The following is a 26,923-nucleotide window of genomic DNA, read 5'->3' on the forward strand; positions in this document are numbered from 1 at the left end:
GTTAAAAAGGTCGCGAGCATACACGCTGCCCCCCCCCTCCCGGCGCCACCCTTCTCCCACTATTCACAATCACGCCCGAGAAACTGTGAAAAGGCAAGCCAAATGTTCGGGATTGTGATTCTTGCTGGCTGACCCAACTGGAGTTTGACCTGGAAAATTGTCAAAGAGTCTAAAGACTTAAAACTAGTTGGGCCCACGCGAAGTACTTATTTTCCAAATGTCACTTACAACCCCTTATGTTTGTTTACGAACACTGGTCACCACGTGAAGTTTTCTACATTGTTTACAGAACAGTGCCAGAAGGAAACTTATACCATCCGAGCTACGATTGAGAACAAAATACAGCCTCCACCATCCCCATAGCTCCTAGTTCAAACAGAACCCTGCCTTATAGATACTATTTTTATAGTGTTAATTACTATACGGAAAAACACCAACTGAAAGAAGTTCTTTCAGTCTAGGTGAAGCGTTACATTTCCCCCTCAAATTAAGATCACTGGGAAATTTCCATGACTTTCACAGGATTTCAAGAAAATTTCCCTGACTTTTCCTGGCCAATTCCAACTTTCCTGACTTCCCAGAATGTGAACACTCTGTATAAGAATCCACGTCCGTGGTTCCTGGTTAATGGACCAGTGTTCGAAGATTCCGGGTTCGATTTCTGGCGGGTTCCTGGATTTTTTTTTTTTGTGAAAAATTTCCTCTTCGGGTTTTGGGCTGGGTGTTGCGTTGCCTTGACCTCCACCCCCAACGCTAAGGAAGCCAAAGGCAACCCCCAGAGTAATCACTCAATCGTAAAAGCCTCACAAGAGCGCAGCCTTTTCCTTCACCTCACCTCGCCACTATCTCGGGTCCAGATGCTCGCGGAAAAGGACTCAAGACAATCAACAAAACAAGTTGAGGTTTAATATTCAATGTAGCTGAAAAAAGCTTAAAATCGCACTTAAAATTACGAAACATTCTCCGCTATCAACTACTATTTATTGTTGTGTCCCTATATGTACACCATTAAAGGTCACTTAAAATTTCGTTTGTATAAAAAAAGGGGGGCATAAAACACTTAACCCGCTGTGTTGCTTTCAAATTCTTTTCCATTTGTTTGTTGGAATTTTATTTGTGTGTGTGTGTGTATGATTTAGAGAAAATGGCAGACATTTGTGTTGACCTTCCGACGAATGGTCTTATTTCCACACTCGCAGACGCAACCTTTCGGGAAAGGACAGGACAGTCGTTCACAATCTACCATTAATCCTTGTGGCCTATTTCGCTTAGCGTTATTTTAAAAAATTCTACGTAAATTTCGTGTTCGAGTTGCGCATTGTGGTGCATTTGCAACATGAGAACACCATAAGGAAGTCAAGCACAATTTCCGCAATGTTTTGGACGTTGCACGTCACAAATTGGCAAGTTGAAGTACAAAACTACGATGCAGCATGCCGTCTTCTGACAAGTCCTAACTCCATGTCCACAACAGTATCAAAAAGTATACATTTTCTCCCCAAGATGTGTTTTTTGTGGTTAGTTAAGTGTGGATAGTTGAACTTCAGCCTGTTTTGGGAACGATAGCTATCACATAGATTTTTATAATGATATATAACGATCTATTACCTCAGTTCGTGAGTTTGACAATTGGATCACTATAGCTTACCAATTGTATTAAAGGCTCAGCTGAGTATACATTCGCAAGGAAGGCAAAAGCGAAGTACGACAAACGAAATAAAAATGCGTGACCAACCCTACAACTATTTAGATTGAACAATGGTAAAAAATATTTCTTCGTCAGGTTGCGTATTACAGCGTGTAAAGGTATAAATTAAATTAATTTTAAAAGGCAACGTCTGCTTTCACTGTGTGAAAGTTCAATTACGTAAAAACGGGTGCATGTGATAAAAAGAAAATCGTAGCATACACACACACCACGTCTGCGCCTTAAAAAATTTTCATAACACTTACTCAAAAAATATAAAGTCGCCCGATGATTACGTAACGTTTTCACAGTCTTAGGTAATTTACAAACAGTTATTTGAAAACGTTATTTAAGGTTTTGCATCTTGTATTTCTTGCGTTCCTTGCGTAGTTAATAAACCCGGCCTAAGGCGGGATTATAAACTACGCAAGAAACTAAATAACGTAATAACATCAATACGTACTAAATTCAATAACGACGTTTTCAAATAACCGTTTATGAACTACGCAAGATGCAAAAACGCAACGAAGGTTCGCCCAACTTTCAACTACTTGCGGGTTGTATTGCTCTTTCGCCTTCCATATTTGAAGTACTGTTCTGAAAACTCAAAAGCCACTATCTTATTATTATTGTTTTCACTTATTATAATTTCATACAGTTGAAAATAACACTTCTGAATCACATTATTGACAATTTGATATGTTTTCATGAAGAAGAAAAAAGCCCGGGGAATAAATTCGTTTTCATCTGTTTTACAATCACAAGTTACATGATTGGTGTCGTCTTGCGACTTAACGTGCTTTATGAACGACCGTGAATTCCTTGCGTTGGTTGCGTCGATGCGTCCCTTGGGCAGTTTATAAACGACGGCCTGATCTGTCAACGCGGGAAAAGTGTGGCCTTCGGGCGCGTGGGTGGAGTCGCCACCGACTGGCGCGCGCGGGTCTTTTTTCCCGCGAAAAATTCTGGCGCGCGGTTCAAGGGCGTGGACGCGGGCGGGAGAGAGAGTCACGGTGGGGGCAGAGGGGATAACACTGCTGGAGAAGAGTGGGGAGGGGGGCCAGACACGTCACCCTCTCAAGGTCAAGCACGCGTGCTGTACCGAAACCGTGACGTGACGTCAGCCCGCGCTGGCCGTCCTCCAAACCCACCTCTCGGCAATTGCGATCGTTAACCGAGGTCCCGGGGACGTCCGACTTGCATCCGACGGATCGATTACGCTGGACCAGATCGGGGTTAGCATATTGCAATCTGCCGATTTTCCTGTCCAAGCAAAAAAAAAAAATATTCTCCCTGTCTGTTTACGTCTCCGTGATGAAAAATATCTAGCCGACAAAACCAACCCCATGGAATTATGTCAAATCGTAATGGTTTTTTTTTTTTTTTTTTTTTTTTTTTTTTTTTTTAAATATATTCATGCACGATGCGAACTTTCACAACCTTATAACCGAAACTACCTAAGGCTAGAACAAATGACAAAACTCCTGAACACAATCTGACAATCACTAGCGGACTGGAAGTTATATATATATATATATATATATATATATCCCCTTTCGCACAACCTACAGGTGTAGGTAGATTAAGAAGTATCTATTATTCTGGAAATATTTTAGAAACGTCTATAAACTTCGGGAACATTTTAATAACTTAATGTACAAAACATATTTCTGTTCAACAATATTACACAATGATCCGATTAAATATTTGCCCATTTTCCATGAAACGAAAATATTACGAATATTTTTAACTCAATGTAGCCAGTATTGAATAGCTTAGATCGAATTTTTATATTAAATGCTAACTAAGGTAATTATTTTTTTTTTGACCTTCCAACACTTTTTTGATCCCTTGCATTAATAACGTGGTCGTATAAAAATTGCTTTGCACCAAGTTTAATATAATGTTAGTTTAAAATAAATTCAAATTTTATATTACGAATGTTTTATTTTTTTAATTTCAACCTCGGGTTTTTACTTATTCGTTTCATCAAAAAAATTCAGCCAAAGTTTTAGATGAAGTTTAGACTTTATAAACTAAATGTTATTTCAATACCTTGCGTAATGGATGGTTAGATAAAAATTTATTTTAACAAAAGTATACGATACTTAGAAAGTTAAACAATGGGGTGTCACACCTAGGGAGAACTATTGTAGGCTTAGGTATGCTACGTTCAAAATAAGGCGAGACATTTTGGCAGGTGCTTCAGTGAATATTACTTTACAGTTGAATATCATAATACAAATGACAAAACGTTAATATACAGATAGCTGCTTGGATAGTCCGGTGCTACGTGAATTTGTTTAGTCAATTACGTAACGATATTGGGCGGTCTATGTCCAAACATTCACTGAGGGACCAGCGGGGGGGAAAAAAAGGCACCTTGTCGTGAACATAGTGCAGAATACAAGGGTGTTAATAGCATTCCTCTATTCTGAAATAATAAATAAATTCGGTCAGGCGTTTTCCAAATACATCAGACATACCCAGGGCCAAAAATCCCAGGCATTTATTACTTGCAGCATTAGTTTTGTAGCCAAAAACGTCCTGAATGAGCTCCACGCAGAAGCACAAAGCTATGGAACATCCTACAATCGGTTCATTACATTAACCGCGTGAGCTGGCGTCATTATCACGTTACCCGATCCCCTGGGAGTGCCGAGGGTGGAAATGGCATATCCCATGGGCTCCCCTCCCCTACACCAACCCAATCATGAGTGCACAGATGTTGAATCACAGGGCCTCAGCTGCAATCGGGTGTACCAACTGCGGCGACTAAACAGCTTTCCTTGTACAGAATGTCTCACTAACAGTTTGCAGAAGTTCCTCAAATTACTTAAAAATTTAAACTTATTAACATGGAAAACTTATTGGAAGGGTAAAATTTAAATATTTATAAATGAGGTGCAAACATATATATTTTTTAAATTTATTATGCAGGAAATTATGTAAGTGGAATTTTCTTAAGAGCTTACTATAGTTTACTATACAACATCACGTGATTGCCATGTGTTCGCAAACAAGTATTGCTTTGCAAGTGACGGTTAACAGGGCCAAAAGGAACTACTTCAGAACTGTTAAATCCTAGACAAGTTACGTGACACGGACCTAACAGACTGTTATAGTCTCGAAAACTGGATGCTGCAGGTCGATCCACGCGCAAGAGTGGAAGGATAATTACAAAGAAGAACTGCAATTTTTTTCTGGTCTAAGTGCTTATCATATTGCCTCGAAGAAAAATTATTTACTTAATTTGGTTACAAACAGTGCACTAATTTCAGCACAAAAACGACGTTTTTATTTCGTATTCCCAATTCCTACATTTAAAAAAATTGGGCATTTCCATACCCTTTAAAGGCCCACATGGTCAGTGGTATATTTGTTTTGGTGAGGCGGGATGACAAGTGCGATGCTCGCTGGTGCTTCTAGTGCTGAATCACCTCTAAGCACGGAGACTGTGAAAACCGGCGCGCAGTCTTCCCGTCGTGCACAGGGCAACCATGGAATTTGAACGGTTACCATAACTTTATATGGTGGAGAAATGTAGATGAGGATGTAATGCAAGTTCCTCGAGTACTTTCAAGATTCTGTACCAGCGTTTCATGCCTAAATAACACTATTTAGAAAACACTCATTTCAGCCACTTTCAATTCTTATAAAAAAAACAATTAGGGAAACTGAAGTTACCCGCCCTCAGGGTATTCTTTAAGTAAATGCTTTTCGTAAACACACAAAAGAAGACTGATATCTTGAGCAGGTTATAAATCGTGTGTTGTTTTTTTTTTTCTGAAGCTCTGCATACTGTATGTTTTCCCAGGGAATACTCTTGTATATTTTAAGTGAGGTGCTACGACGAACTCCAAAAACCTCGCGTCAAGGTAAGGACTAACGAAGGAGAGGCGCAGGCACCCGTGTTAATGACTCCTCCAGCAGATGTTAGAGTAGCAGCGCTAAGCCAACACATCCGGGGTCCTCGACGACCACACCTACCCCGCAAGAACACTTCCGGAAAGAAACTCAAGACGCGAGAAATGGCCGGCTGAACACACAGTTTTACACACAACTCTGTAATGTAATGGAACGTGTACTTTGTAAATTAACATTTAGAATGTGAATTTTGGGGAAAACATTTCCCTGTTGTATTTAATTAATATCATCTGATACTAATCCTTTTTTTTAAATTTCTTTTTTCTTGGTTTCAATTTATTCTGCAAACATTTTTATGACATTTAATATCAAATCTTTTTTCTTTTTTTGCTTTTTTCAAACACATCACATAATTTTATGGAATGCCTTGTTATTACAAGTGACCGACTGCTACAAATAGCTTCTCCTGTGAATAAATAATTGATGTTCAGCATTGAATTCTTTTTAGTAGAATGACTACAACTGTGAGAATATTGTCAAAATACACTAATTAATGGATTAAAACATTAACAAGTAAAATTTTAATATAAATAAATTAAAACTTATTAAAAATAAAGATGGTACACAAAAAATATGTTAATGATAACACGTTGGGCAGTTACACAGTCTGACATCGCCATTTGCTCTGATCTGCGATCCAAGCGCGAAAGACACTAATGCGCCTATGCATCGTCGGGCATATGTTCATACTTAAACAAATAATAAAAAATTAACATTTAAGACGTTTTATCAAAATATTTCAATGTATCAGAACTTTTTTTTTCAGTTTACAGGATGTCCAAAAAAAGTGTGATGAACCGGTTTAATTACTCAGTCAATACACCACTTAAGAAAAAGCTACTTTCTGGAATGAAATAACGTAAGGAATAGTAATAATACATCTTAAGTGAGAAATGTATTCAGAAAAGTTGTAATACATTGTTTCATAACTAAAACTAATGTTTTTTTTTTTGTAATTTTAAATAAAAAAAATAAGTCTGTTAATATCACTTCTTAAAAGACTGCTTTAGAATGTTTTTAAGTACTATATTACTGTATACACTAATACTATTTTTTTAATCTCTAATTCAGCCGAAATTGTCCCTAGTATTCGTAACTGTGAGTAATTATTTTACTAGTCATTTTAAATAAAGAATAACAATTCTTCTAATATCACTTCCCAAAAATCCAATAATGACTTATCGAATGTCTTTTTTAAAAGTACTGTATTATGATTAAAATTAACTACACAATTTTTATTTTTATTTTGATTAGACGAGAGGGTATTGTTCCTGGTGTTTTTAGCACAACATAAAACTCGTTGGCAGACGGCTCGGACAGCTGAGAATATGCGACGAGTCACTTCTTGGCAGGGTTCTGCGGGGACGTTGCAGCAGTTGCGTTGCGAAGCACAGCGGACGGCACCACGTAAGGACACGGTGCTTGCATCGGGACCACTCTTTGGAACTGATACAAAGGATTCATGGGAGCGAACTGATTGAAGGCGTTTACGGGAGGCAGCAAGTGAACTGAAGGGCTCTGCGATTGCTGGGGCGGCGGGACGCGAGAATTTTTTTTCCGTTGGACGTCCCGAAAGAATTGGAGCGTCACGAACTTGAAATCCAATTTTTCGTCGTCGTCAAGTTTCCTGCAGTCGGAAAGGAGAGACATGAGGAATAACTTGTCCGCGTCCTCCTCTTCCATCGAACTCTGGGGGATTTTCTTCTGGAACGGCGCGAGGTTGGGAGTTCCGCGTTGTCGGAGGTCAGCGCCCAGACTTTCCTCCGGTTTGAAGCTGGTGCAAGGTCCGTTGCTGATAGCTGCTGGGAGCCCATCCTCGTCTTCTTCAAGTTTCTCCTCCCAGTCGTCATCGTCTTCATTCTCGGTGACGTTTCCCATTGTTGTTCTTTCTTCCATTGAATCCAACAGGAACTGAAGAGCGTCCGCGTATATATACTTCTTCTTCTTCTTGGGGGCAGCATCGCAGCTCTTTCCTTGGTTTAAAAACTTGTGGAAATTATCCCTTATACGTCGCCACTTGTTTTTCATCTCTTTCACTGCAACAGAGGGGGGAAAAAACACTATGCAGATTATATAAAGTAAATATAGCTATTTAATTTAGAAACATATTCACATAATTATGTAACTTCGCAGATGTTTAACTGCAATTTTTTTATCTCCAAAAAATTAAAGAAACTTTTCGATAATTCAGTAAGAAATCTACAATGCATGGTCTACTACTGGAGAAATTGTTCGGAAAACCTGCAAAGCAATTTTGAGTCACTCAAAAGAGAAGGAAATTCCAGAACCGACTGAAGAAATTCGGTTGGAAATATCGAAAGAAAATCTGGTCTAAAATTTACTTCCCTAACTTTGTAGGTTCCGTGGATGGAAAGCGTAATGTCAAAGATGTGTCGATCCCCAAGTAGGGATTACAATAAATATTTATTCAAAAGTACTGGTTACAGTAGCAGATTCCAACCCGAGTTTTGTTGCTATTGACTTCAGCATATTCGGGAAGGTAGTTTCCACTGTGTTGCGGGGCAGTTCCATGTGAAAGAACATGGTTGACGATGAGGCTTTTAAACCTTCTAGAATGCAATGCAAGCACAGGATGTTTTATTACAGACGTTCGTGGCGTAGACTCAGTCGGGTGGACTTTTGTAACCCTGACAAACAAATCTTTTATCCGCAATTTTGATCGTAAAAGATACGGTATGAAACACGGCGATAATGAGACACCGCCATTTGTGGACGTAGATCATTATGGACAGCGTCAACGTGCTGAACACGGCATTTCACATTGCTTCACGGCAGTCGTAGTTGTGCCTTTACGCAGAGATTATATGTTCTAGACCAGTCGCGTCTGTGTCGTTGTGTGACTGGGGACGGCAAAAACTGTACAAAGCAAAAACCAATTTTTTACAAAAACTCTGGACAACTGATATACCATATTTATTAATGTCGAATGTAAATGATAGTTAAAAGAAGTAACCTGTAGCAAAATGTAAGAGTATAATATACATAAAAAATTTTAATGTAAGTAAATTTTGCACTAGTATTTTATAATTTATAAAAAATGTAAATTTATAAAACTAGGACTTTTGTTAAATTAATTATTTTGCCAAATCTGATTTTAATTCTATAGCTTTCTCAACAGTGCGATTTATAAATTATGTTGTTCTAACTTTATGACTAATTTTCGTGAATAGTGCATTAACCCAATGTGCATATTAATTGTACAACATTCCGGTTGCCAGTTTTAAAAAAACAACAACATTAAAACTAAGATTATACATACACACGTTTATGTATAAAAAATGTTCACAAATTGCGGGGCACAAATTTAATACGTGGGAGAATGCCAAAACATAAAGTAGACGAACATACGTCCTTGCAAAGTTACAGGCGCGAACTGTGGTGAAGAAATTTGAATTTCTCGAGCATTATGCGCCACTCCAGTGGCTGAGAGTACGCGCGTTCGCAACGCCGAGACGTTCTAACCATCCGCGGGAAACAATGTATTAGTAACGTACACGCATACTTGCCAACTTTTGGACTTCCTAATCCTGTAGAAAAACTTAAATGGTTACACATGGTTACCCTACGATTATTCATGACAAATTACTAAATATTGTACCTTTTACACTATCTACCAAAATAAAATATTATCACGAAAAAATTATAGGTTTTAAATGATTGAAAAAAATCTGCTTTGTGAATTTCGTAGTTCACGCATATCCATCCGCCTTCAGTATATTCTTAGATGCCTTTCGCAAAGACACTGCTCGGATATCTTGAGCAGTTACTATCTCGCGTGGTTTATTCCGAAACTATTGCCAGGGTTAAACTGCGACTGCCTGAAACTGGGGGTTTAAATACCACGAAGATGAGCATGCGCCCCGAACTGCCTAGCTGATTGCTTGCTCACCGGGGGAACATTTGAACGTCGCAGCGCTACGACTGCGCGTCCTCTGAAGAGACGATAAATGAGCGGGAATTTCATATTTGTTCGCAACTGTGACTTTGTTAAGGATGCTATTCTGGACGAATGTTCCTTCAAAAACGTTGCTTGTTTTGACATTCCCTATCGCTCGTTGATTTTACGCCCGCAATTCTTGTACATGCATTATAGTCCAATAAATTAAATTCCGCAGCCTTGTCTGCGGAGGACGCTTACTTCTAAAGTAAAACACTGGATTGTTAAAATAATGAGTTTAACATTGATAAATGTCAGTGAATAATAAATTATAAACATGAAAACAAAGGTTGATTTTTTTTTTTTTCACCTACCTTTCTCTTCTCTTTCTGCTGGCTCCAAATCAAGCCAGGTCTCGTACATGGTTTCTCCGACTTCGTCCCACGATCTCTCGCGGCAATTTTTATCGAAATACTCTTTGGCCCGCTTTTCCCAAAGCGCTGGTTTCCCGTGGATACACTCAATAAACTTATCCATGTCGAACATTTTTTTTTTTTTACAGATGATCCGGGGAAAGGTACAACAACAACTCCCACAAACCGCACAGTGCGACAGCGTACAACTGACTACTGACTAGAGTCGTCGCAGCTTATCTCCGGCCATCCCGGCGTTCAGGGAGCGCCGCAACACGACGCGACAGTGTCCGGTGACTGCGGCGGATCCGCACGTTGTGTACACGGCCATCGTTTCAAAAAAAACCATGTGAAATCAGAACCGCGTGAAACCCGATAGGCTCTGCCGTGGCGGCAGAAACGCATAGTGTGTGACACGGGGGGTCTGAAAGTTCGCATTCCGCTCGACGACGATTCGAAACAACGGTATTGCAGATCACGTTACCACACAAGACTGGAGCGCCACGTCCGATACAGATCACTCGCGAACTAAACACTACGAGCGGTAAAAAATGATGTTGCAATGGAGAGCTTATGACTCAACTGAAAGATACTTCCAAGTAGCCAAAGATGGAAATATGAAAAATCATAGTGGTCACAAATGACCCACACACTCAAAGTACCCACTCTATGAAGCCTTAGATTCAATGACCTCCGATCAGTCGCAGAACATTCCGAAGCTCGCCGCTCGCTGTAATAATAATACCTAATAAACATTTTGCAAGATTTGATCAATTTTCACTATTTTAAATGACACGGGCCCAACTGAAACCACAGTTTACCATCTAGACCAGTGATGCCCACCTTTGCTCTTTTTGAGGTCCAGATATTATTTCTAAAACCAATCCGATAGCCAGACACGCGTATAGTTCACGTATATGTACCTTAAAACATTTTAAGTCTTTGTTTAAAAAACAATAACCTCTACCTAATTGAGAAACAAAAAATAATAATTGTTTTAGGAGAGATTTTAACCCTCTCAAACTCACAAAATGTTTTCATCTAGGTTTCAACTCCATGACCTAACATAATAACCCACTCTGACACGTCTACCTTCAACGAACAATCTGAGAAAACTGCCGTGCATAAAAAGTAAATGAGTGGATATCCAAGCTTATACGTAACTGTTGCCACCAACGCTTCTAAGTCGCCATGTTTGAAAGCAAGTTGCCGATCGTTCAGTCTGGCTCTCCAGATAAAGCGGTCACCGAGAATCGAGACGCCACACGTAACTAACAAAACCAACCACGTGAAATATTCCTATAATCGCCATTTTACGATCGGAAAGGAAATCACACACGTGGTTTCCGCACCGCCGCTAGAATTCGCTACCGGAGTAGCCACGTCGACTATCGAATCATTTGTTTCGCAGACCAAAATTTTCAACTATATAATGGAACGGCTCCGACAAAAGCGAAAAAGATTTGGGGAGAAAAAAAACCCAAACCCCGGCTTTGGACATTATTTTCGAGACAATCATTTCATTAAAATACTGCCCATCTTGTTAAAATTGAATTCATTTAACAGTTAATACTATAAAGTTTCCATTTGGTTTCGTGAACTATTTGCGCCATCAGCCACAGATGGCAGCACTGTGATCACACATTCCCGTTTCGTGCGAATTACGTCATTCACGAAATTAAATGCTACCAAAAACCGTATAGGTGTTTACACATCAAATCCGAAGAGATGCAGGAACGCTGAATATCGGAGTGTCCGACTCCGTGTGAACAGCGCAAAAAAAAAAAAAAAAAAAAAAAAAAAAAAAAAACTCGCAGTTGCAGCACCTCGGTCAGACGTCAGAGGCGGACGTCAGTGGGGAAGCCTTACAACTCGCGTAGTTTCGGTTCCCTGCATGGAATTTCCGAAGATTTCCGAAGTTTTGCGTTTTGGTATCAACGCCACTTCAGCCGCTAAATCGGAAGTTTCCAATGAAAACAAGCATGTTGTGACTGACTTAACCTAACCTAACCTAACCTAACCTAAACTAACCTAACCTAACCCTTCGATTTTTTTTTAATTTCAATTTTTGAGAGAAATCCGAAGTTGCGCGAACGTGGTAGGTTTCCCGACGTGTCAGTGCGTCGTGCCGCACGGCGGACGCCGCGACGCCTCAACATCCCGTCACGACCGCAACCTCCTGCGGTGGGGCTGTGTTCCCCGCCCTGGGATGGCGAGGGCACAAACGTCCGGCCAGCTGGAAGGCTGGCACGACGGTCACGACGGTTTGAAATAGCAACGAAGACGTCAAAGGTTGTGACCGTGTATGGTCACGAGACGTTAAATTAAATTTCCACCACCAAACATTTAAGGACATGAAGAAGCTTACCTTTCATGTTGACGTGTAGGAATAAACTGACATCTTGTGACGTCACGACTCACAGATAGGCTACGGCTGTGTGCGGCAGAAGACCGCGCACTTTCAAACAAAATACCATAGACAAAGTGTTCGGTCAATGTTTTTGCCACCTTACATTTTTCAGCATAGGTTTGATTTCGCTTTGATTTTGTTTGATTTTAATTTTAATATGCAGGTTAGGCCCCATCTGGGCAAGTATTTACCTTGTGGAAAGTAACAGGGATTTGTGCTTGCAGTGGGAGTTGGGACTCTGATGGGACCCGGCCTCAAGGTACAGAGAGAGCGAGAGAGAGAGACAGATGAGAAATCAATCGAAAATTTCCAATAATCGGAAACTAAAATAACAAGAATCTGATCAAGTTTCTCAGCTAATTCTCAGATGGAAAAAAAACAGCAATGAGTAGTTTACTCGCATACTCTATGAGAAATTAATATACATAAAAATCTACGATATCGCTAACTGTAGAACTGCAAGGATAACCACAACACTATGCAGGTAAAGATTTTAAAGGGTTTCAACCATTTTCACCCCATAATTTTCTGCCTTTTTTTAATTTTCAAATCCTGGCCTAGTTAAAAAAAAAAAAAAAAAAAACAAGCTAACTGGCTTCTAAAAATACCGTTTACTCCGTGAAGTCACTTTTAATGTGTGATTCACTTTTATCAGTTCCTATCTTATACGCCGTGTTGGTTATTTCTTTTTGTCATTATTATTATTTGAGGCCCTTTTTTAACTCTCCTGTAAAATTCACCTCCACGGCGCTCTCTCATATTTTGTTTTGTCTCAAATTATTTGAACAGATGGGTACTGAATATTATCTAATAGCGGTAAAACGTCGCGTGACCTTTCACAGCTGGAAAATTGCATTGTAGTACAAATGCCGGGAAAATTTGTGATCCTTCAGCTGACAAAAGGGACAAAAGGCACAAAAGGCACAAAAGGCACAAAAAGAGAGAGAGAGACAAATCGGGACGCAGTCCGCGGGAGGCGGGGCCGCTACAGAAATACGCCGTCGCGTCTCCCGCGCAGACTCGTACCCGGCGGGGGATCGAGGCGCTGCGAGCTGATTCGCGAGGCAAGGAAGATAAAAGAGTGGCAAATAAACGCTTCAACCAACGCTCTTGTGTTTTTGACGTGACAACTTCTAATAAATCGATGAACGCCGGCTGCACGCACGAAAAAGTGTCCCGTTACGCACATTGTTCCGTTACGCTGTGTCCCGTTACGCTCATTGTTCCGTTACGCGTGTTCCGTTACGCTGTCGGCGAGTGCAGTAATAATAGGTTATGTTACAATTGACTAAAAAATTATGGTGATTCATATAATTGATTATAGATATTTGATTACAGGTTATTTATATGAAAACTTGTTCATAATTATATTTAAACTTTATATCTAAACGCCAGTTTTTAAAATTAATCACAAGTCATCTACACATGAACTGTTTCGTCGACTGTTTATAAAATGAAGTGAAAAGTTAAATGTGGTTTTCATTGCTTATTACAACAATTTCGGCAATAAAGGTTAATTATTCTTGCAGTTTAAAAATCTGATTACTAGTATAATTTCAAGTATTTATTCTTTTATTATTAAAATAAAAATGATTCGATTTTATTCATAAAAGTATGCAATCATTTCATCAATGTTTTGTTATGACGTTGTCACGTTAAACTATCGTCCGTAAACCGACTTTACATCCAAACAATTTTTTTTCGGACTACTTTTCCCCACGCTACTATGTATATTTTGTCGTGTATTTGTTTGTCATGTATGCTATATTATCCCTTTGCATTTTATTCGCGTCACAGACTGCAATAAGAGACAATGACCGTCTGGTATTGCAGCAAGTGTGTTTAAATAGTTTTGTGTGTATATGTTGTTGCATTACTTGGCTTCACCGCCATATGCAATCTCTTTCATTAAAAAAACGGATTTATGAAAACAAAACTAACGCTCATTTTCTTTGGTAAGCAAGTTCAAACCACACTGACCTTGAACCTTACACTACACTTAGTATATATTCTGCCGTATAATTTTATAGTCACCTCCAAGGTATCAATGAACGGTTAACGTTATAATATAAAAAAAAACTTTTTAAAGCATTTATTCATGTAACAATGTTATAATTTATACTTTTTTGTTTATACATAATATTGAATTTTAATAAATTGCTCTTTTTAACTTTCATCTTTATGTAACTAATGTAATGTTTCTTAGGTTATATTTTATATATATTTAATTCTCAGTTATTATACATTTACAAATGTTTACAATCGTTAAAATACCGCATGTAATTTGAAGTGACTAGATGCACTCACATACAAGCTTGCTTTCGTGAGTGCTAAATTTCCTGGTTAATTAAGTGAATATTGTTAACAAAGTGTAAAAAATTGGGAAATAAATAATTATTATATAGTACAGGAGTTATTATTACGTTTATCATAGCAGTTACGATATTGCAAGCGCAACCCACAATCCCCTTCCTCTGCATTTGTGTTCACCACTCAAGATCCCATAGAAGCGACCACGAAAGAAAAAAAAAACTGCATGCACGGTTAACTCACTGCTAAGTTCAACGCGCTCTTTGTCCGGAAGCTCTGTCGGAGCAGCGAGACAACAGCTTGCACGCGCCAGCGAGCGCCCGTTCCGAACGTTTCCTCGGGGGAGGAAGTCGGGAGTCTCCCGTCTCTCTCTGATCCTTCCCGTCATGCCAGGTGACGACTGCACCTGCCCGTCGCGTCGGTTTCGCGCCAGAGCTCCTCTGCAAGACACCGCCAGCCTGAACATCTACCGAACCCCGAGTTCACGCGCCCGAACGATCCGCATTCAGGGCCGGTGCAAGATAAATTGGCGCCCTAAGCGAAAAACCTTAATTCCCCCCCCCCCCCCCCCCCGGGCCGGACACCCCAAAAGAAATTTTCCTTGCCTCAAAATACATCACGTAAGCCTAAGATTTTGTCAACAATCAAATGTAAGCAGGCTTGTGTTTTTTTTTTTTTTACTTTTTTACTTATTACAAATCATAAACAGGTCACCGTGGACTTTAAATAATTACTTATATCAATATAAACATTCCAAACTGTTACAAAAATACATTTTCATCTAGTTTCAATAATCGTTAAAACATATTATATGAGCTGTTGTGTGTCGTGCTGCGCCGCCCCCAGCTACTTGGCGCCCTAGGCGGTTGCCTAGTTCGCCTGCATGGACGCGCCGGCCCTGTCCGCATTCGTGCATCGGGGCCCGCCTCGTCAGGGATGTACCTGTGTTAGCGATGTGGGATGATAAGCGCGACGCTCGCTGGTGCCTCTAAGCGCAAGGCTCTGAACTGGCGCGCAGTCTTCTCGTCGTCACAGTATAACTGTGAAATTTGAGCGGTGACCATGACATTATATTGCGGACAAATTAAGATAAAGGTGTAATGCAAGTCCTTTATAAGTGCTTTCAAGAATCTGTACCCGGTTGTTTTACGCCTAAAAATTACTTCGAAAACACGCCTTTTAGCCATTTTCACTCTTCCAAAAAAAAAAAAAAAAAGTTTAAAAACTTAATTCAAAATCAAGAGTACTTTTGGGCCCTCAGCGAACTCTTAAATGCTTTTCGGAAGCAGACCTCACGCGGATATTTTGAGTAGTTTTGAAATCGCGTTGTTTTTCCTGAAGCTCTGCGCACCGTACGTGTACCCGGGTAGGCGGAGCCTTAACATCTTAGCTCGCGGTGTACGGCATTTGGCAGGGTTAACTTCGTGAATGGAACGAACATGTGTAACCACGGTGCTGCCATCTCTGGCGAATTGCGCGAAACAATTTTCACATATCCGAAGGGAAACATAGTACGTATGAACTGTTTAATGACTTTTAACACGATGGGTAGTATTTTAATAAAAATTCCTAGTCGAAAATCAAGTCCAAAGCCGGGTATAGTATTTTTTTTTTCAAGTCTTTTTCGCTTTTATTAGAGCTGTTTAATTGTACAGTTTCAAATTTCTAATTCTAGCAAATTCGATCTCTTTGAACTATTTTCTTTACGACCGGTACGTAGGAACGTGTATTTTTCCGAGAAAAAAAATTAACGGTCATTAGATTGCAACAAGGTATGCATACGCTAGCTATTGTTTCCTTGCGATTGGTAGCCGCCTGCAAAATAAGCCATTGCCTTATTTGACCGACTCATTCAGGACACTTTCTCACTGGATGGCTGCTGACAGTAGACATACAACTGAAATAAACCTAGCCTACCACGAAACACAGACAATGCTACACAGAATTAACATTAAGCTAGTCAGGAATATGTTTTTCGCGAAAAATACAGAGCAAGCCGAGGCAATAAAAAGTGAAACGCTCAGGAGTGGGGAGCTCAATGAAAGGGGTGCTTTGGAATATCTGCCTAGATGATCGTAACTAAAACGAAAGCTTGGTTGGGTTAGATCAGAAACATAAGAAAATAATGTTAAGATGCTAAAAATGCGTGAATTATCGCAAGAAATGTCTTCTTTTTTTTTCGGGCGGCGAAGTTACACAAGCACTTCGGATATGTTCGGGGGACTGGAAATAGTGTGAGGCTGGAGGGGGGGGGGTAGTGTATCGTGAGAGGTCACCGCTCCACTCCAGAGACAAGCCTCAGCACTGGTCCATAGACCCGAGAGGAATGCACATCATCCCCCCCCCCCCCCCAACCACATCCTTCGCCATGACGTCCATGAACAACACAGCCGACAAGCCCGGCGCACGGAGCGCGTGTCCATGCGAGGTGACGCAATCCTCCGGCAATGTGGCTCCGGTGTTGCCAACTCAACACATGTGCAGCTCTGTTCGGCGCAGATGCCATTCCTAAGATTGTCTGGCAATTCAATACAATACAGATTTACGAGTTGTTATCACGTTCAAATCTCAATTACAATTATATGTGTCATGGGCGTAAACCTGTGGAATTCCCATGTGGGTTGGGGCGAAATTACGTTTTTTTTTTTTTTTTTCCATTCCCGCTTCGTAGTTACAATTTTGCAAGCGCAAGCTGATCCCCCTTAGTGAGGTATAATTTAATACGAAGGTGTAGATTACGTCAGTTTGGTTCCAAACACTCTTACCATAAAAACCGCAGGCTTATTTTCAGCTCACCCGGCAAGCTGAATACATTATTGAAAACCACGTTTCAGCGGCGAAGGAAAAGCAGTCGTCGCATTAATCAAAAAAATCTTAAAATTAGGTCAACACCATATATGGAACAACCAAGCCATCTGGCTCGAACGTCTCGCAGCTGACGAGACGAAATTAAAAAAAAAATTGGGAAAAATTCCAAGAACGGCTGTTATCTGCAGCGAGCAATAATTAAATTAAATTAATTCTGTGTTAAGCACAGATAACGTCTGAAAGCAAACCGACACAATATAGCACTGTTTCGCCTCGCACGTGCGACTACGACAAATGCAATCACTGACAAAGATGTTACGGGACTAGTGAGGCTAGCAAATCAACCCGTGCCTGCCTGTTACGTAACTGTGGCTGTTTTTAAGTCCCTCGTTTTAAATAACTTAATCGGGCCTTTTCCCGGCTACGAGCATACGGAGGTCGATGTAAAACACAGTATCATTTAAAGAACAGTATATTTTACACTAGTGTGAAATTCCCCAATTTTTATGACTTAGGCCCGTTTGGTTCTGAGGTACAGTCATATAGTCAACTGGAATGAGTTGCGCTATACCTTTGAATATATATACTGTATAGAAGTCGCCAGCCCATATATAATTTCTAATACGGTTTTGAGGTAGTTGGTTAATTCACCGCCGCAATCGCCACCATCTCTAGGGCATCGACTTGTGGTGGTCCCTAGCGGACAAGTGTCTAACTCTTCAAACACCCCTTCCCCCTCCTGTTGAACGACCTTGAGCTGCAGTGAATGATGGATGAGGGGTGCGGGGAATGACAGCGGGCGACAGCGCTGCGCTCTAACGTGTAAATAACTACTAAGACGATACAGGGCGTTACGGCAGCGCACTGCAGCGGTGAAGTTCCCAAGCTGCTCATCAAACGCTTTTGAAAAACGTAGAGTAAATCCTATCCACTCGCGACTTCTATACAGTATATATATTCAAAGGCTATACTAACTATAAATTTTGTGAGGCTGTGAACAGAGGTGATTTTCAGAAGTTAATTATCAACTCTTCAGATTACCTAGAATGCACACACTACACGAGTTTTCACTGAACAGGTTGCGTAAGCCATCTCCAGGTAATTGTTAACTACACATATTCTTCCAATGCATTCCATACTGCTAAACCCGAGATTTATCACTGAAAACACAGTCATTGATGTCATTGTGAAATAATTTCTTTAGTTTTTACTCCCGTCGTTTTTTTTATTATTACAATCATTCCATTTTTCGTTCATTCAGGAACCAAACTATCAGAACGAGCACCTTCTGAACTTCGATGAGAAAATAAGATGACCAAGATATTTAAGACAAAAAATACATGCTACCTTTAAAAAAACAGTGAAATAGCCACGAAATAAAGTCATGAGAAAAAATTAACGGTATGGCGGACATATGAATGAAGTCCATAAAAACGTACCAGTTTGAATGGTATATTATAACTGCGGAACGTGGACGGGATCTTTTATAACGCCCCAAAGGAGAAAAAAAAAAGACACATGGTGTTGTGTCAGTAAACTTGGAAAGCAGCAAAAAAAGAGCTCTGTCGTCTCGAGCTTTACGACCAATCCAACGGTCAGGGACTTCGACATTCAACCACTCTCGTACAAAGAGATTCCAATAGGTAGAGGCTCCAACCTGCTGCCAAATAAAGTTTACAGGTTCGCCCTCTACTGAGGGTGGAGGAAAGAGCCATTCTTTAAAGGTAGGTGGCGCTGCAAGCGAGAAAACAACAAAGCAGCACTCGCGCACGCGCTTATCTAAAACTGTTTGAGTTACTCTTTAATTGTGACCTTGAACCAACACGCTACAACGCTTACAGTTGATACTATTAAAATTTATAACGGGGGCGTTCTTTTGTGGACAAACTGTATAATATCTTATTGGATGATATAGTATGCGTCATTTGACTTGTCTCAAATTAGACAGTTCTCCAAACTAGCACAATTTTTCAAAATATCCTGCCAATGTTGTTCTTTCAACAAAGTTTGCAACTTCTTGCGGTCGTCAAGTGTTGGTAAACACATATCATGTAATGTTTTGCAAGAGATATTTATGAAATGGGTACCAATGGGAATACTTTTGTGAGCTGTCAAATTTGAGACAAGTTACAAGACACAGACTACATGCAGTGTTATAGGGGGTTGCACGGCGCCATCTTGGTTTTTAAAAATATGTCAGCCAGAGCTTACCGAACAGCTTGTGTTTTACATTGTATGCCTCGACAAGACATTAGAACCTGGCTCTGGGTATTTAAGGCGGGTTTATACTAGGCCAGTAATTTAGTAGAGTGGTGAGTGGACGAGAAAACGGCCAGTGTATTCTTATATGCTTTTTGTAAACATATCCTGGTGGTTTTTCTTTAAGTTCTGCACACCGTATGTGTGCTTACGTAGGCGGGGGCCTAAACCCATCATTGGTCACGTGTTACAATAATAAATGCGTGAGAATTTTTCTCTCATAAGCTTCTTTAGTTATAAAGCGAATCTCCGTAAATGTAAAGAATATTTATTGACTACTTTTTAAATTTTATTACGTGCATTTTATGTCCTAAAATTATTTTTTATATTCCATTTACATGAACACAAGTGTTTAAAAACAGCAAAACCTATTTAAATGTAGTATTTTCCTTTTAAGTCTTCGAAATTATGCCTGAGCATTGAATTAAGCCTGTGAACATAACTTTAGTATAACAAAATGATTTGATATGATTAAAAGAGAAATTTTTTTAACCACACATAATTTTTATTGTCGCAAGATGGGCAAGTATAAGTCTATGCAGAGATGAGTGCTTCACATTTTGTACACATTTTTATAGTTTTAATTTTTTTTTTGCGAGAATAAATGAACAAGTCTCATTTTCAGTAAATGTGTGGGGGACGTGTAGTCGGAACGGAACACCCGCACAAGTCGCGAGACGTCGCCAGGGGATCGCCTTTGGTAGAGGGGCGTCTCTACCGAGCGTCTCAGACGTCAACACAATGAAACTACCAGTGGATCACGACCGACTTCCGTCCCACTTCTCGCTAGTCACACATGTCCCGCTGTGCCATTCTACAGTCGATCAAGAGCGCCTTCGTTTCAGATACTAGGCGCATAGCTACAGACGCTTAAATACGTCCTAAACATCCCCTCCCCCCAAACATCAATAACATTTTATACCCTGTCATTCAGTTAAACGTTCGCTTCCAGCACCTTCCAATACAGTTTGATCAATGGTGGATGGTTATGACGACAAAAAAACCTTTCTAATAAGTTGGATTGCAGAGTTGTTTTTATCGTATATTATTATAATGGATTGGTTCTAAAAATAGGATGTTTTGACAAAATCAGCCAATCAGAATATCTAGCCCATCGAAAACTGAAAGGCGGACTTCCCATCACGACTCTTTAAAATTACTAAAAAAACTCAAGGAACATTGAGAAAGTTATTAAGATGAAATAATTTTTATGTGGTAATGAGTAAATGAAACATGTTTCCTGTAATTTGGCCTTAATGGGGAAAGAATCGATGAAAACTGCATTATTTCAAAGGAAAAACTACATTGTTTAGTAGTACGGTAATTATTTGGTCAGGTTTTTGGAAATAATTACGAACATGTATTTTTATTCATTTTATACAAGAGCAGTGGAATTGCTTGTTTTGAATTTCAACAATTTCAATTTTAGAGTAAACAAAACTCTGAAGTTATCAGCAGTTGCAAATAAAAACAGTGTGAAATTCAACATTATTCGGTAATCTAGCCATTTTCGAAAGTGGCGTGGAAAATCGTTGTCCATCTGCAACTGGGCTCAAGATGAAGATGGGAGTGTCCGAGTGCAAACTGCAAGAGGTGTGTTTGGACAGGAGAAAAAAAAAAACCCTAAGCTAATATTCCTGTGTAGTCATCGCGAGGCAGGTTCTGCCAGTCGTGCATGACGTCACAGCTGCGTGACTCAACGCGGTCAATAGCCGCGTTACGGGGTTATCCATCCAGGTATTCGTCACCTTTCCGGGTGACCTCGGTTTACCGTGTGGCTGGACCCCGAGTCGTCGACTGAGCCCAATCCTCGGTCTAGACGGATGCAAGTCCCAGAGGTTCTACTTGTGAATGAACACATTGTTTGAACTTTCCCTTCATCTCGTGTTCCCAAAGTGTCCACGCAACCGTTCCCACCCCCCCCCCCCCCCCCCACACACACACACAAATTGTTATTTTCTGATTTTCCACGATGGACGACAACAATCACTTTAGCCTGAATTCTAAACTGCCGCACAATTAAAAGGTCAAAGAAACAAGGGTTTTTTTTTTTTACCTTTTTACGAATTAAACTGCAATATTTTCACTCACATCAAAACCCGTATTTTTCGTAAAATGGGGAATGTGGCGGACGTTGCCGCGAATTCGGTGGGTTCTCTCGGGGTACTCCAGTTTCTTCCATCCATTTATTCCGTCCGTGCTCCATATTCGCATATCATAAACCCTCCTCATTGTCTCTCATCACCCCGAGACGTAAAGTCCAATTCATTCATCCTATGAAAAGGGTCCGCACAGACATAAATTATGTACCTACACTAGCAACAAAAATAATTAACCACTCGTCTACGATCTACATACACCATACAAACTTTATTTTTAAAGTTATATAGGTAAAAACACAATCTAAATTAGTGATTAACATAAAATTAAAACCTCAAAAATTATTATGAGAATGGAGAATAGACCAAATGTCTTGGGGGAGGGGTGGAAGCCCCGACACAGGAAGTCCCCGAGAAAATCCACGTCAACTCGCGAAATATCCATGTTTGATACCAGAAAAATATTGCAATTTGTTTCGTGACACCATCAAATAAATTTAGTTTGCTGTTGGTTCATCATGATTAAAAAACATGATAGAAAAAACTATTCCAGTTGTCTTGGCCAGACTTGTGGTGCGTGGAAAAAAGTGAACGGCAAGTCGACCGGCCTTCACCTGTTACGCAGTAACGCAGCCGTAGTGATGCGTAAGCACACGCCGACCAAGCACTTTAGGGGAGAGAGAGAGACAATGACGCAACGAAGACTGCTAACTGCGCACGCATTCAGCAGTAACATACTACGGACACAATGGCCGTGCGACCTGATTTCGTACGTTGCAGAATATTATCATCTTTAATTCAGTTTTTTTATGGAACGAAGTTAACAAGAATTATTTACCAAAAAAAATATAAATAATCGCAGAAGTTAAGTATTTCTACGTTTGATTATTCTGCAAACTTTTTGCTTAGATTTTACTTGCCTGACTCTGCATGTGTTGTAAACTGCAATTAACCTCAATGTTGATTTGTTCAAATCAACTATTTGTATTTTCTTAAATTTATTACGGCTGTAATGACTTATCCTGATATCATTTCGACAAAAAAAAATTATTTTAACCAATGGCGTCATGCAATTATGTGTTCAAAAACAATAACTATAACCACGTCGGCGGAGTATCTGAAAGTGTGCAAGTGCGCTTCAACCGGTCTCAATAATAAGAGTTGTTGCAAGCACATCCGAAGCAGGGATCACATGTTATTTCAAGCGCCGAACCAGCTACAATGCATGGATACCCAAAACAAAAAAGAGGAGAGATAATAATAATTATTGTGAACGGGACGCCGAACTCGAGAAGATAGTGGACGGTAGAGAAGAAACAAATACAGGGTAGGTTGTACACGTCCGACCATAGAAAAATGTTATTTTTTTTTTCTTTCGGCCACGTCGCCACGCAAGATCGCATGATTGCATCCTTCATGAAGGATTTCCCCTTCCCTTTATCATCCAACCAACGGAGCCACATGCCACAGCACCCCGCTGGTTGGTTGGCTCTGTGGTAAGATTACATGGCGCTTCACGCATGGCACAAGGGCCAGGCAGCGCGATATTCATTTTTTCCTGCCCCCCCCCCCCCCCAACCCAGTCTTCAAGGCATGTTGGTTATTACGTTTCCTTTTTATTACTATTATATTACACGATAGCTTCCTCGCGTTTTAAGTTTAGTCACAAATATTTTCACCATATATGTACTAAGAGTCATATAATAGCGGTGAAAAAAAAATTCATTGATGTTCAGCTCGATAGTGGTAACAAAGTTTGTGACCAAACCCCTAATGAATTTTTTTTAAATATACAGGAAAAGCACTGAAACCAAATTAACCTAATAAAAATTGCGTCTGAAATGAAACACAAAACTACAAACTAACAAAAAAAAAATTCTCATTTCCAACCTAGCTGTAGTCAGTTCGCGGTTGATTTTAGCAAAGTTGGCAACCCATCTTTGGACGAAAAAAAAAAGTTCACATCCAAAATGCATGTGCTCTGAATCAATAACACAATTTGTGTGGTGAGCATTAAAATAGTTTTATTTTTGTTTAGTAAGCATTATATAAGTAATTAGTGGAATCCTACCAATTTTCATATCGTTGCGCGAGTGAAGTTGAAAAGTCACGAGACAAAGAGCCATATTGACGTTCCAAGTATAGTTTCACCCTTTACGGCCCAACCGAAAACAAATGTACTTAAAGCTAAGCAGTAACTAGGATTTTACATAATAATCACCCTGTCAGCATTTTAATGTTACATTCCTTCAATTTTGTCTCTTTTACACAAATATGCGCTATTTAATCAGTTAGGTATTTATTCCGTTTACTATCGCAAGAATACTACGTTCCTGTTAAAAAAATAAAATAGAACAAATAATTGTTTCAGCCCTGTTCTTTATTCCTAATATTCTAAGCATATTTTCCGCCGTGCTCTGTACTATATATATAGTAGGGTAGACAAGAGTTTCGAATAACAAATAATTGCATCCAACAGGAGCTATCATGACTATGTTTTCGTATTTAAAAAGCATATCATTCATTCCACAAATAGTCAACAAAATGATTATAACGAACATAATTTACGTTATTTCTTAGCATTACTTTGATAATAAAAAAAACCACGCGTGTCGCACTCGTCAATAAATGTAAAAATCAGACTTCATTTGGGTTGAAAGATAGAAAGCAAACGACTCGCATACATGTATGCATACAATGTTCCACGCCAACACACTTTGTATTTTACTAGTAAAACCTAAGAATGCGATAAATCACGTCATCCTTCACAATGCTCACGCCTGATAATGCAAGGCTTTGGTACCTGATAAGATAACACGTTGCAGTATTTTACATGCTTTATATTAGCTTGACCTGTATGTTTGTCTGTCCGTCTGTAACTCTGTCTGTCCGTCTGTAACTCTTTTGACTAAGAGCTTTGAATATATATACTGTATAGAAGCATGGGGCGCTTAATATTCAAAAAATATGGCACAAAGCGCCTCAAGCTTTTTTCTCATTTATACTAGTATTGCTTATATACTATTGTCATAAATTTAATTTTAAAATTATTTTTTACTTTTTAGTTTGATAATCTTTAAAAGCATGTTTCTTTAGTTTTTTTAACTATATTTATTTTTAACTTTTTAGTTTGATATTCTTTAAAAGCATGTTTTTTAGTTTTTTAAACTATATTTTTATACCACGAATACTCGACCACAATGCACGCCTATCCCAGCGCACTTGCGCTTTCACAACTGCCGAGGCAGAAGCATGAGATACGGAGCCGAAACTCCTAATGCACTGTTACCTTTGAATATATATACTGTATAGAAGTCGCGAGTGGATAGGATTTACTCTACGTTTTTCAGAAGCGTATGATGAGCAGCTTGGTAACTTCACCGCTGCAGTGCGCTGCCGTAACGCCCTGTATCGTCTTAGTTGTTATTTACACGTTAGAGCGCAGCGCTGTCGCCCGCTGTCATTCCCCGCTCCCCTCACCCATCATTCACTGCAGCTCAAGGTCGTTCAACGGGAGGGGGAAGGGGTGTTTTAAGAGTTCGGCACTTGTCCGCTAGGGACCACCACAAGTCGATGCCCTAGAGATGGTGGCGATTGCGGCGGTGAATTAACCAACTACCTCAAAACCGTATTAGAAATTTTAATCTGGGCTGGCGACTTCTATACAGTATATATATTCAAAGCTGTTACTGTTTCAATTCGAGAAGTTCATCACGATTTCCTCGTTCGCAATAACCAGAAAATTAAGCAGAAACTATGTATCACAAAATTGTTTACAATGGAGAATAATTACAAGGTCGATCCATACCTATCACTAGGGCAACAACGTTTGAAAAATCGACTATGGCGATTTTAAAAAAAAAAAATGTTTTATCATTACAGACAACTCAAGTTCCATTATTGTTTTACTCTCCTGAGCCGATCGAAATAAGATATCTAACGTGACTTTTCTTTTGTAGAAAAAATTCAAAGGCCAGCAGGTAGTAAATTTGAAGGCTCATACTGAAGCCTCAATTACTCTGAGAGCGTTTTACTTTCACTTACTTTCTTCAGCGAGTAAGGTTTAAGTTTTTTTTTTTTTTTTTTTTTTACCGGTGCGAAATAACATAATAATTCCCTGGTTTTCTTAAGAGGCCGTGTCAGTAAATGTTTATTTCCAATATTCTGCTCTAGAAGTTCTCTCTTTTAACAGTGAGATTTAGTGGCTTTTTCAACCGAAGGAACTGTAGCCGCAGCGCGTGATAAAGCTACTATACCCTTATCACAGGATTAGTGGGAAGGTTGACAGCTCGAGTTTACTCGACGAAAAATGTATCTGGTTCCTCGACAATCTGAGAGGATGACAATCTGACCGGCGGCTCACTAGGAAATTGCAGATGCAGGGATTCAGAATCAAGAAACCTCACTTTAACAAATGTAGTATGAGTCGTATCTAAAACTAAAACTAAAAATTTTAATACTTTAAACGTATCGGAATACAATTAATCTTCAAACATGTGGTAATTATTCTTTATCTGGATGTAATAGTCCGTGAAAAATAATGTTAGTTGACATTAAAAAGTATACGAAATTCATCATGTAACGTTTTAAAAGGATAATAACATAAATGCATATGCTTAGATATTGCATATGCATCACACACAATCTAAATACAATCTCACTTAAGTCAGACTACCTAATTTTTTACAATGCACCATCATACAGTTTAACAGAGGTAGGTGAACCTCTTATCGACGTTGTTTCAAAGAATTTAAATTTACAAATATTACTATTTATCTTAATACGATATGTAGCCTACCTTTATGAATACGAACATACAAAAAAAATATTGAATTTATCACATTACACAAGACTAAAACACTAACAAAACTTAATTTTATACATTGCTGTAGCATATTAGAAGACGAAATAACTCACAAGACTAACATTAAGAGGGCTGCATTACAAATTTACTTTACAGAGAAGAAAATATCCTTTCAGGATATTTCATTACCTCATTGATTACATAATACTGCCGTTGATGTGATCGTAGATATAAAGTATTTAAAAAATATATTCCATTATGTTTATGTAAATATTTTGAAAACGTTATTGCTTAAAGATGCTCATTAT

General features: G+C 39.3%; 2 protein-coding genes across 2 annotated transcripts in view; both read right to left on the reverse strand.

The window, feature by feature from the left end:
- Positions 1-26,923, reverse strand: part of LOC134537689 (myosin heavy chain, non-muscle) — a 160,856-nt gene that overhangs the window by 91,985 nt on the left and 41,948 nt on the right. The gene's annotated exons all lie outside the window — the stretch shown is intronic.
- LOC134537693 (uncharacterized) lies at positions 5,262-10,943 on the reverse strand. Its single transcript, XM_063378410.1, has 2 exons — positions 9,887-10,943; positions 5,262-7,650 (listed from the first exon to the last, which is right to left on the reverse strand). The coding sequence occupies exons 1-2, from the start codon at positions 10,056-10,058 to the stop codon at positions 6,953-6,955; spliced, it is 870 nt and encodes a 289-aa protein (XP_063234480.1). The 5' UTR covers positions 10,059-10,943; the 3' UTR covers positions 5,262-6,952.

Source organism: Bacillus rossius, chromosome 12 (genome assembly GCF_032445375.1).
Source record: "Bacillus rossius redtenbacheri isolate Brsri chromosome 12, Brsri_v3, whole genome shotgun sequence".
Lineage (NCBI taxonomy): Eukaryota > Metazoa > Arthropoda > Insecta > Phasmatodea > Bacillidae > Bacillus > Bacillus rossius.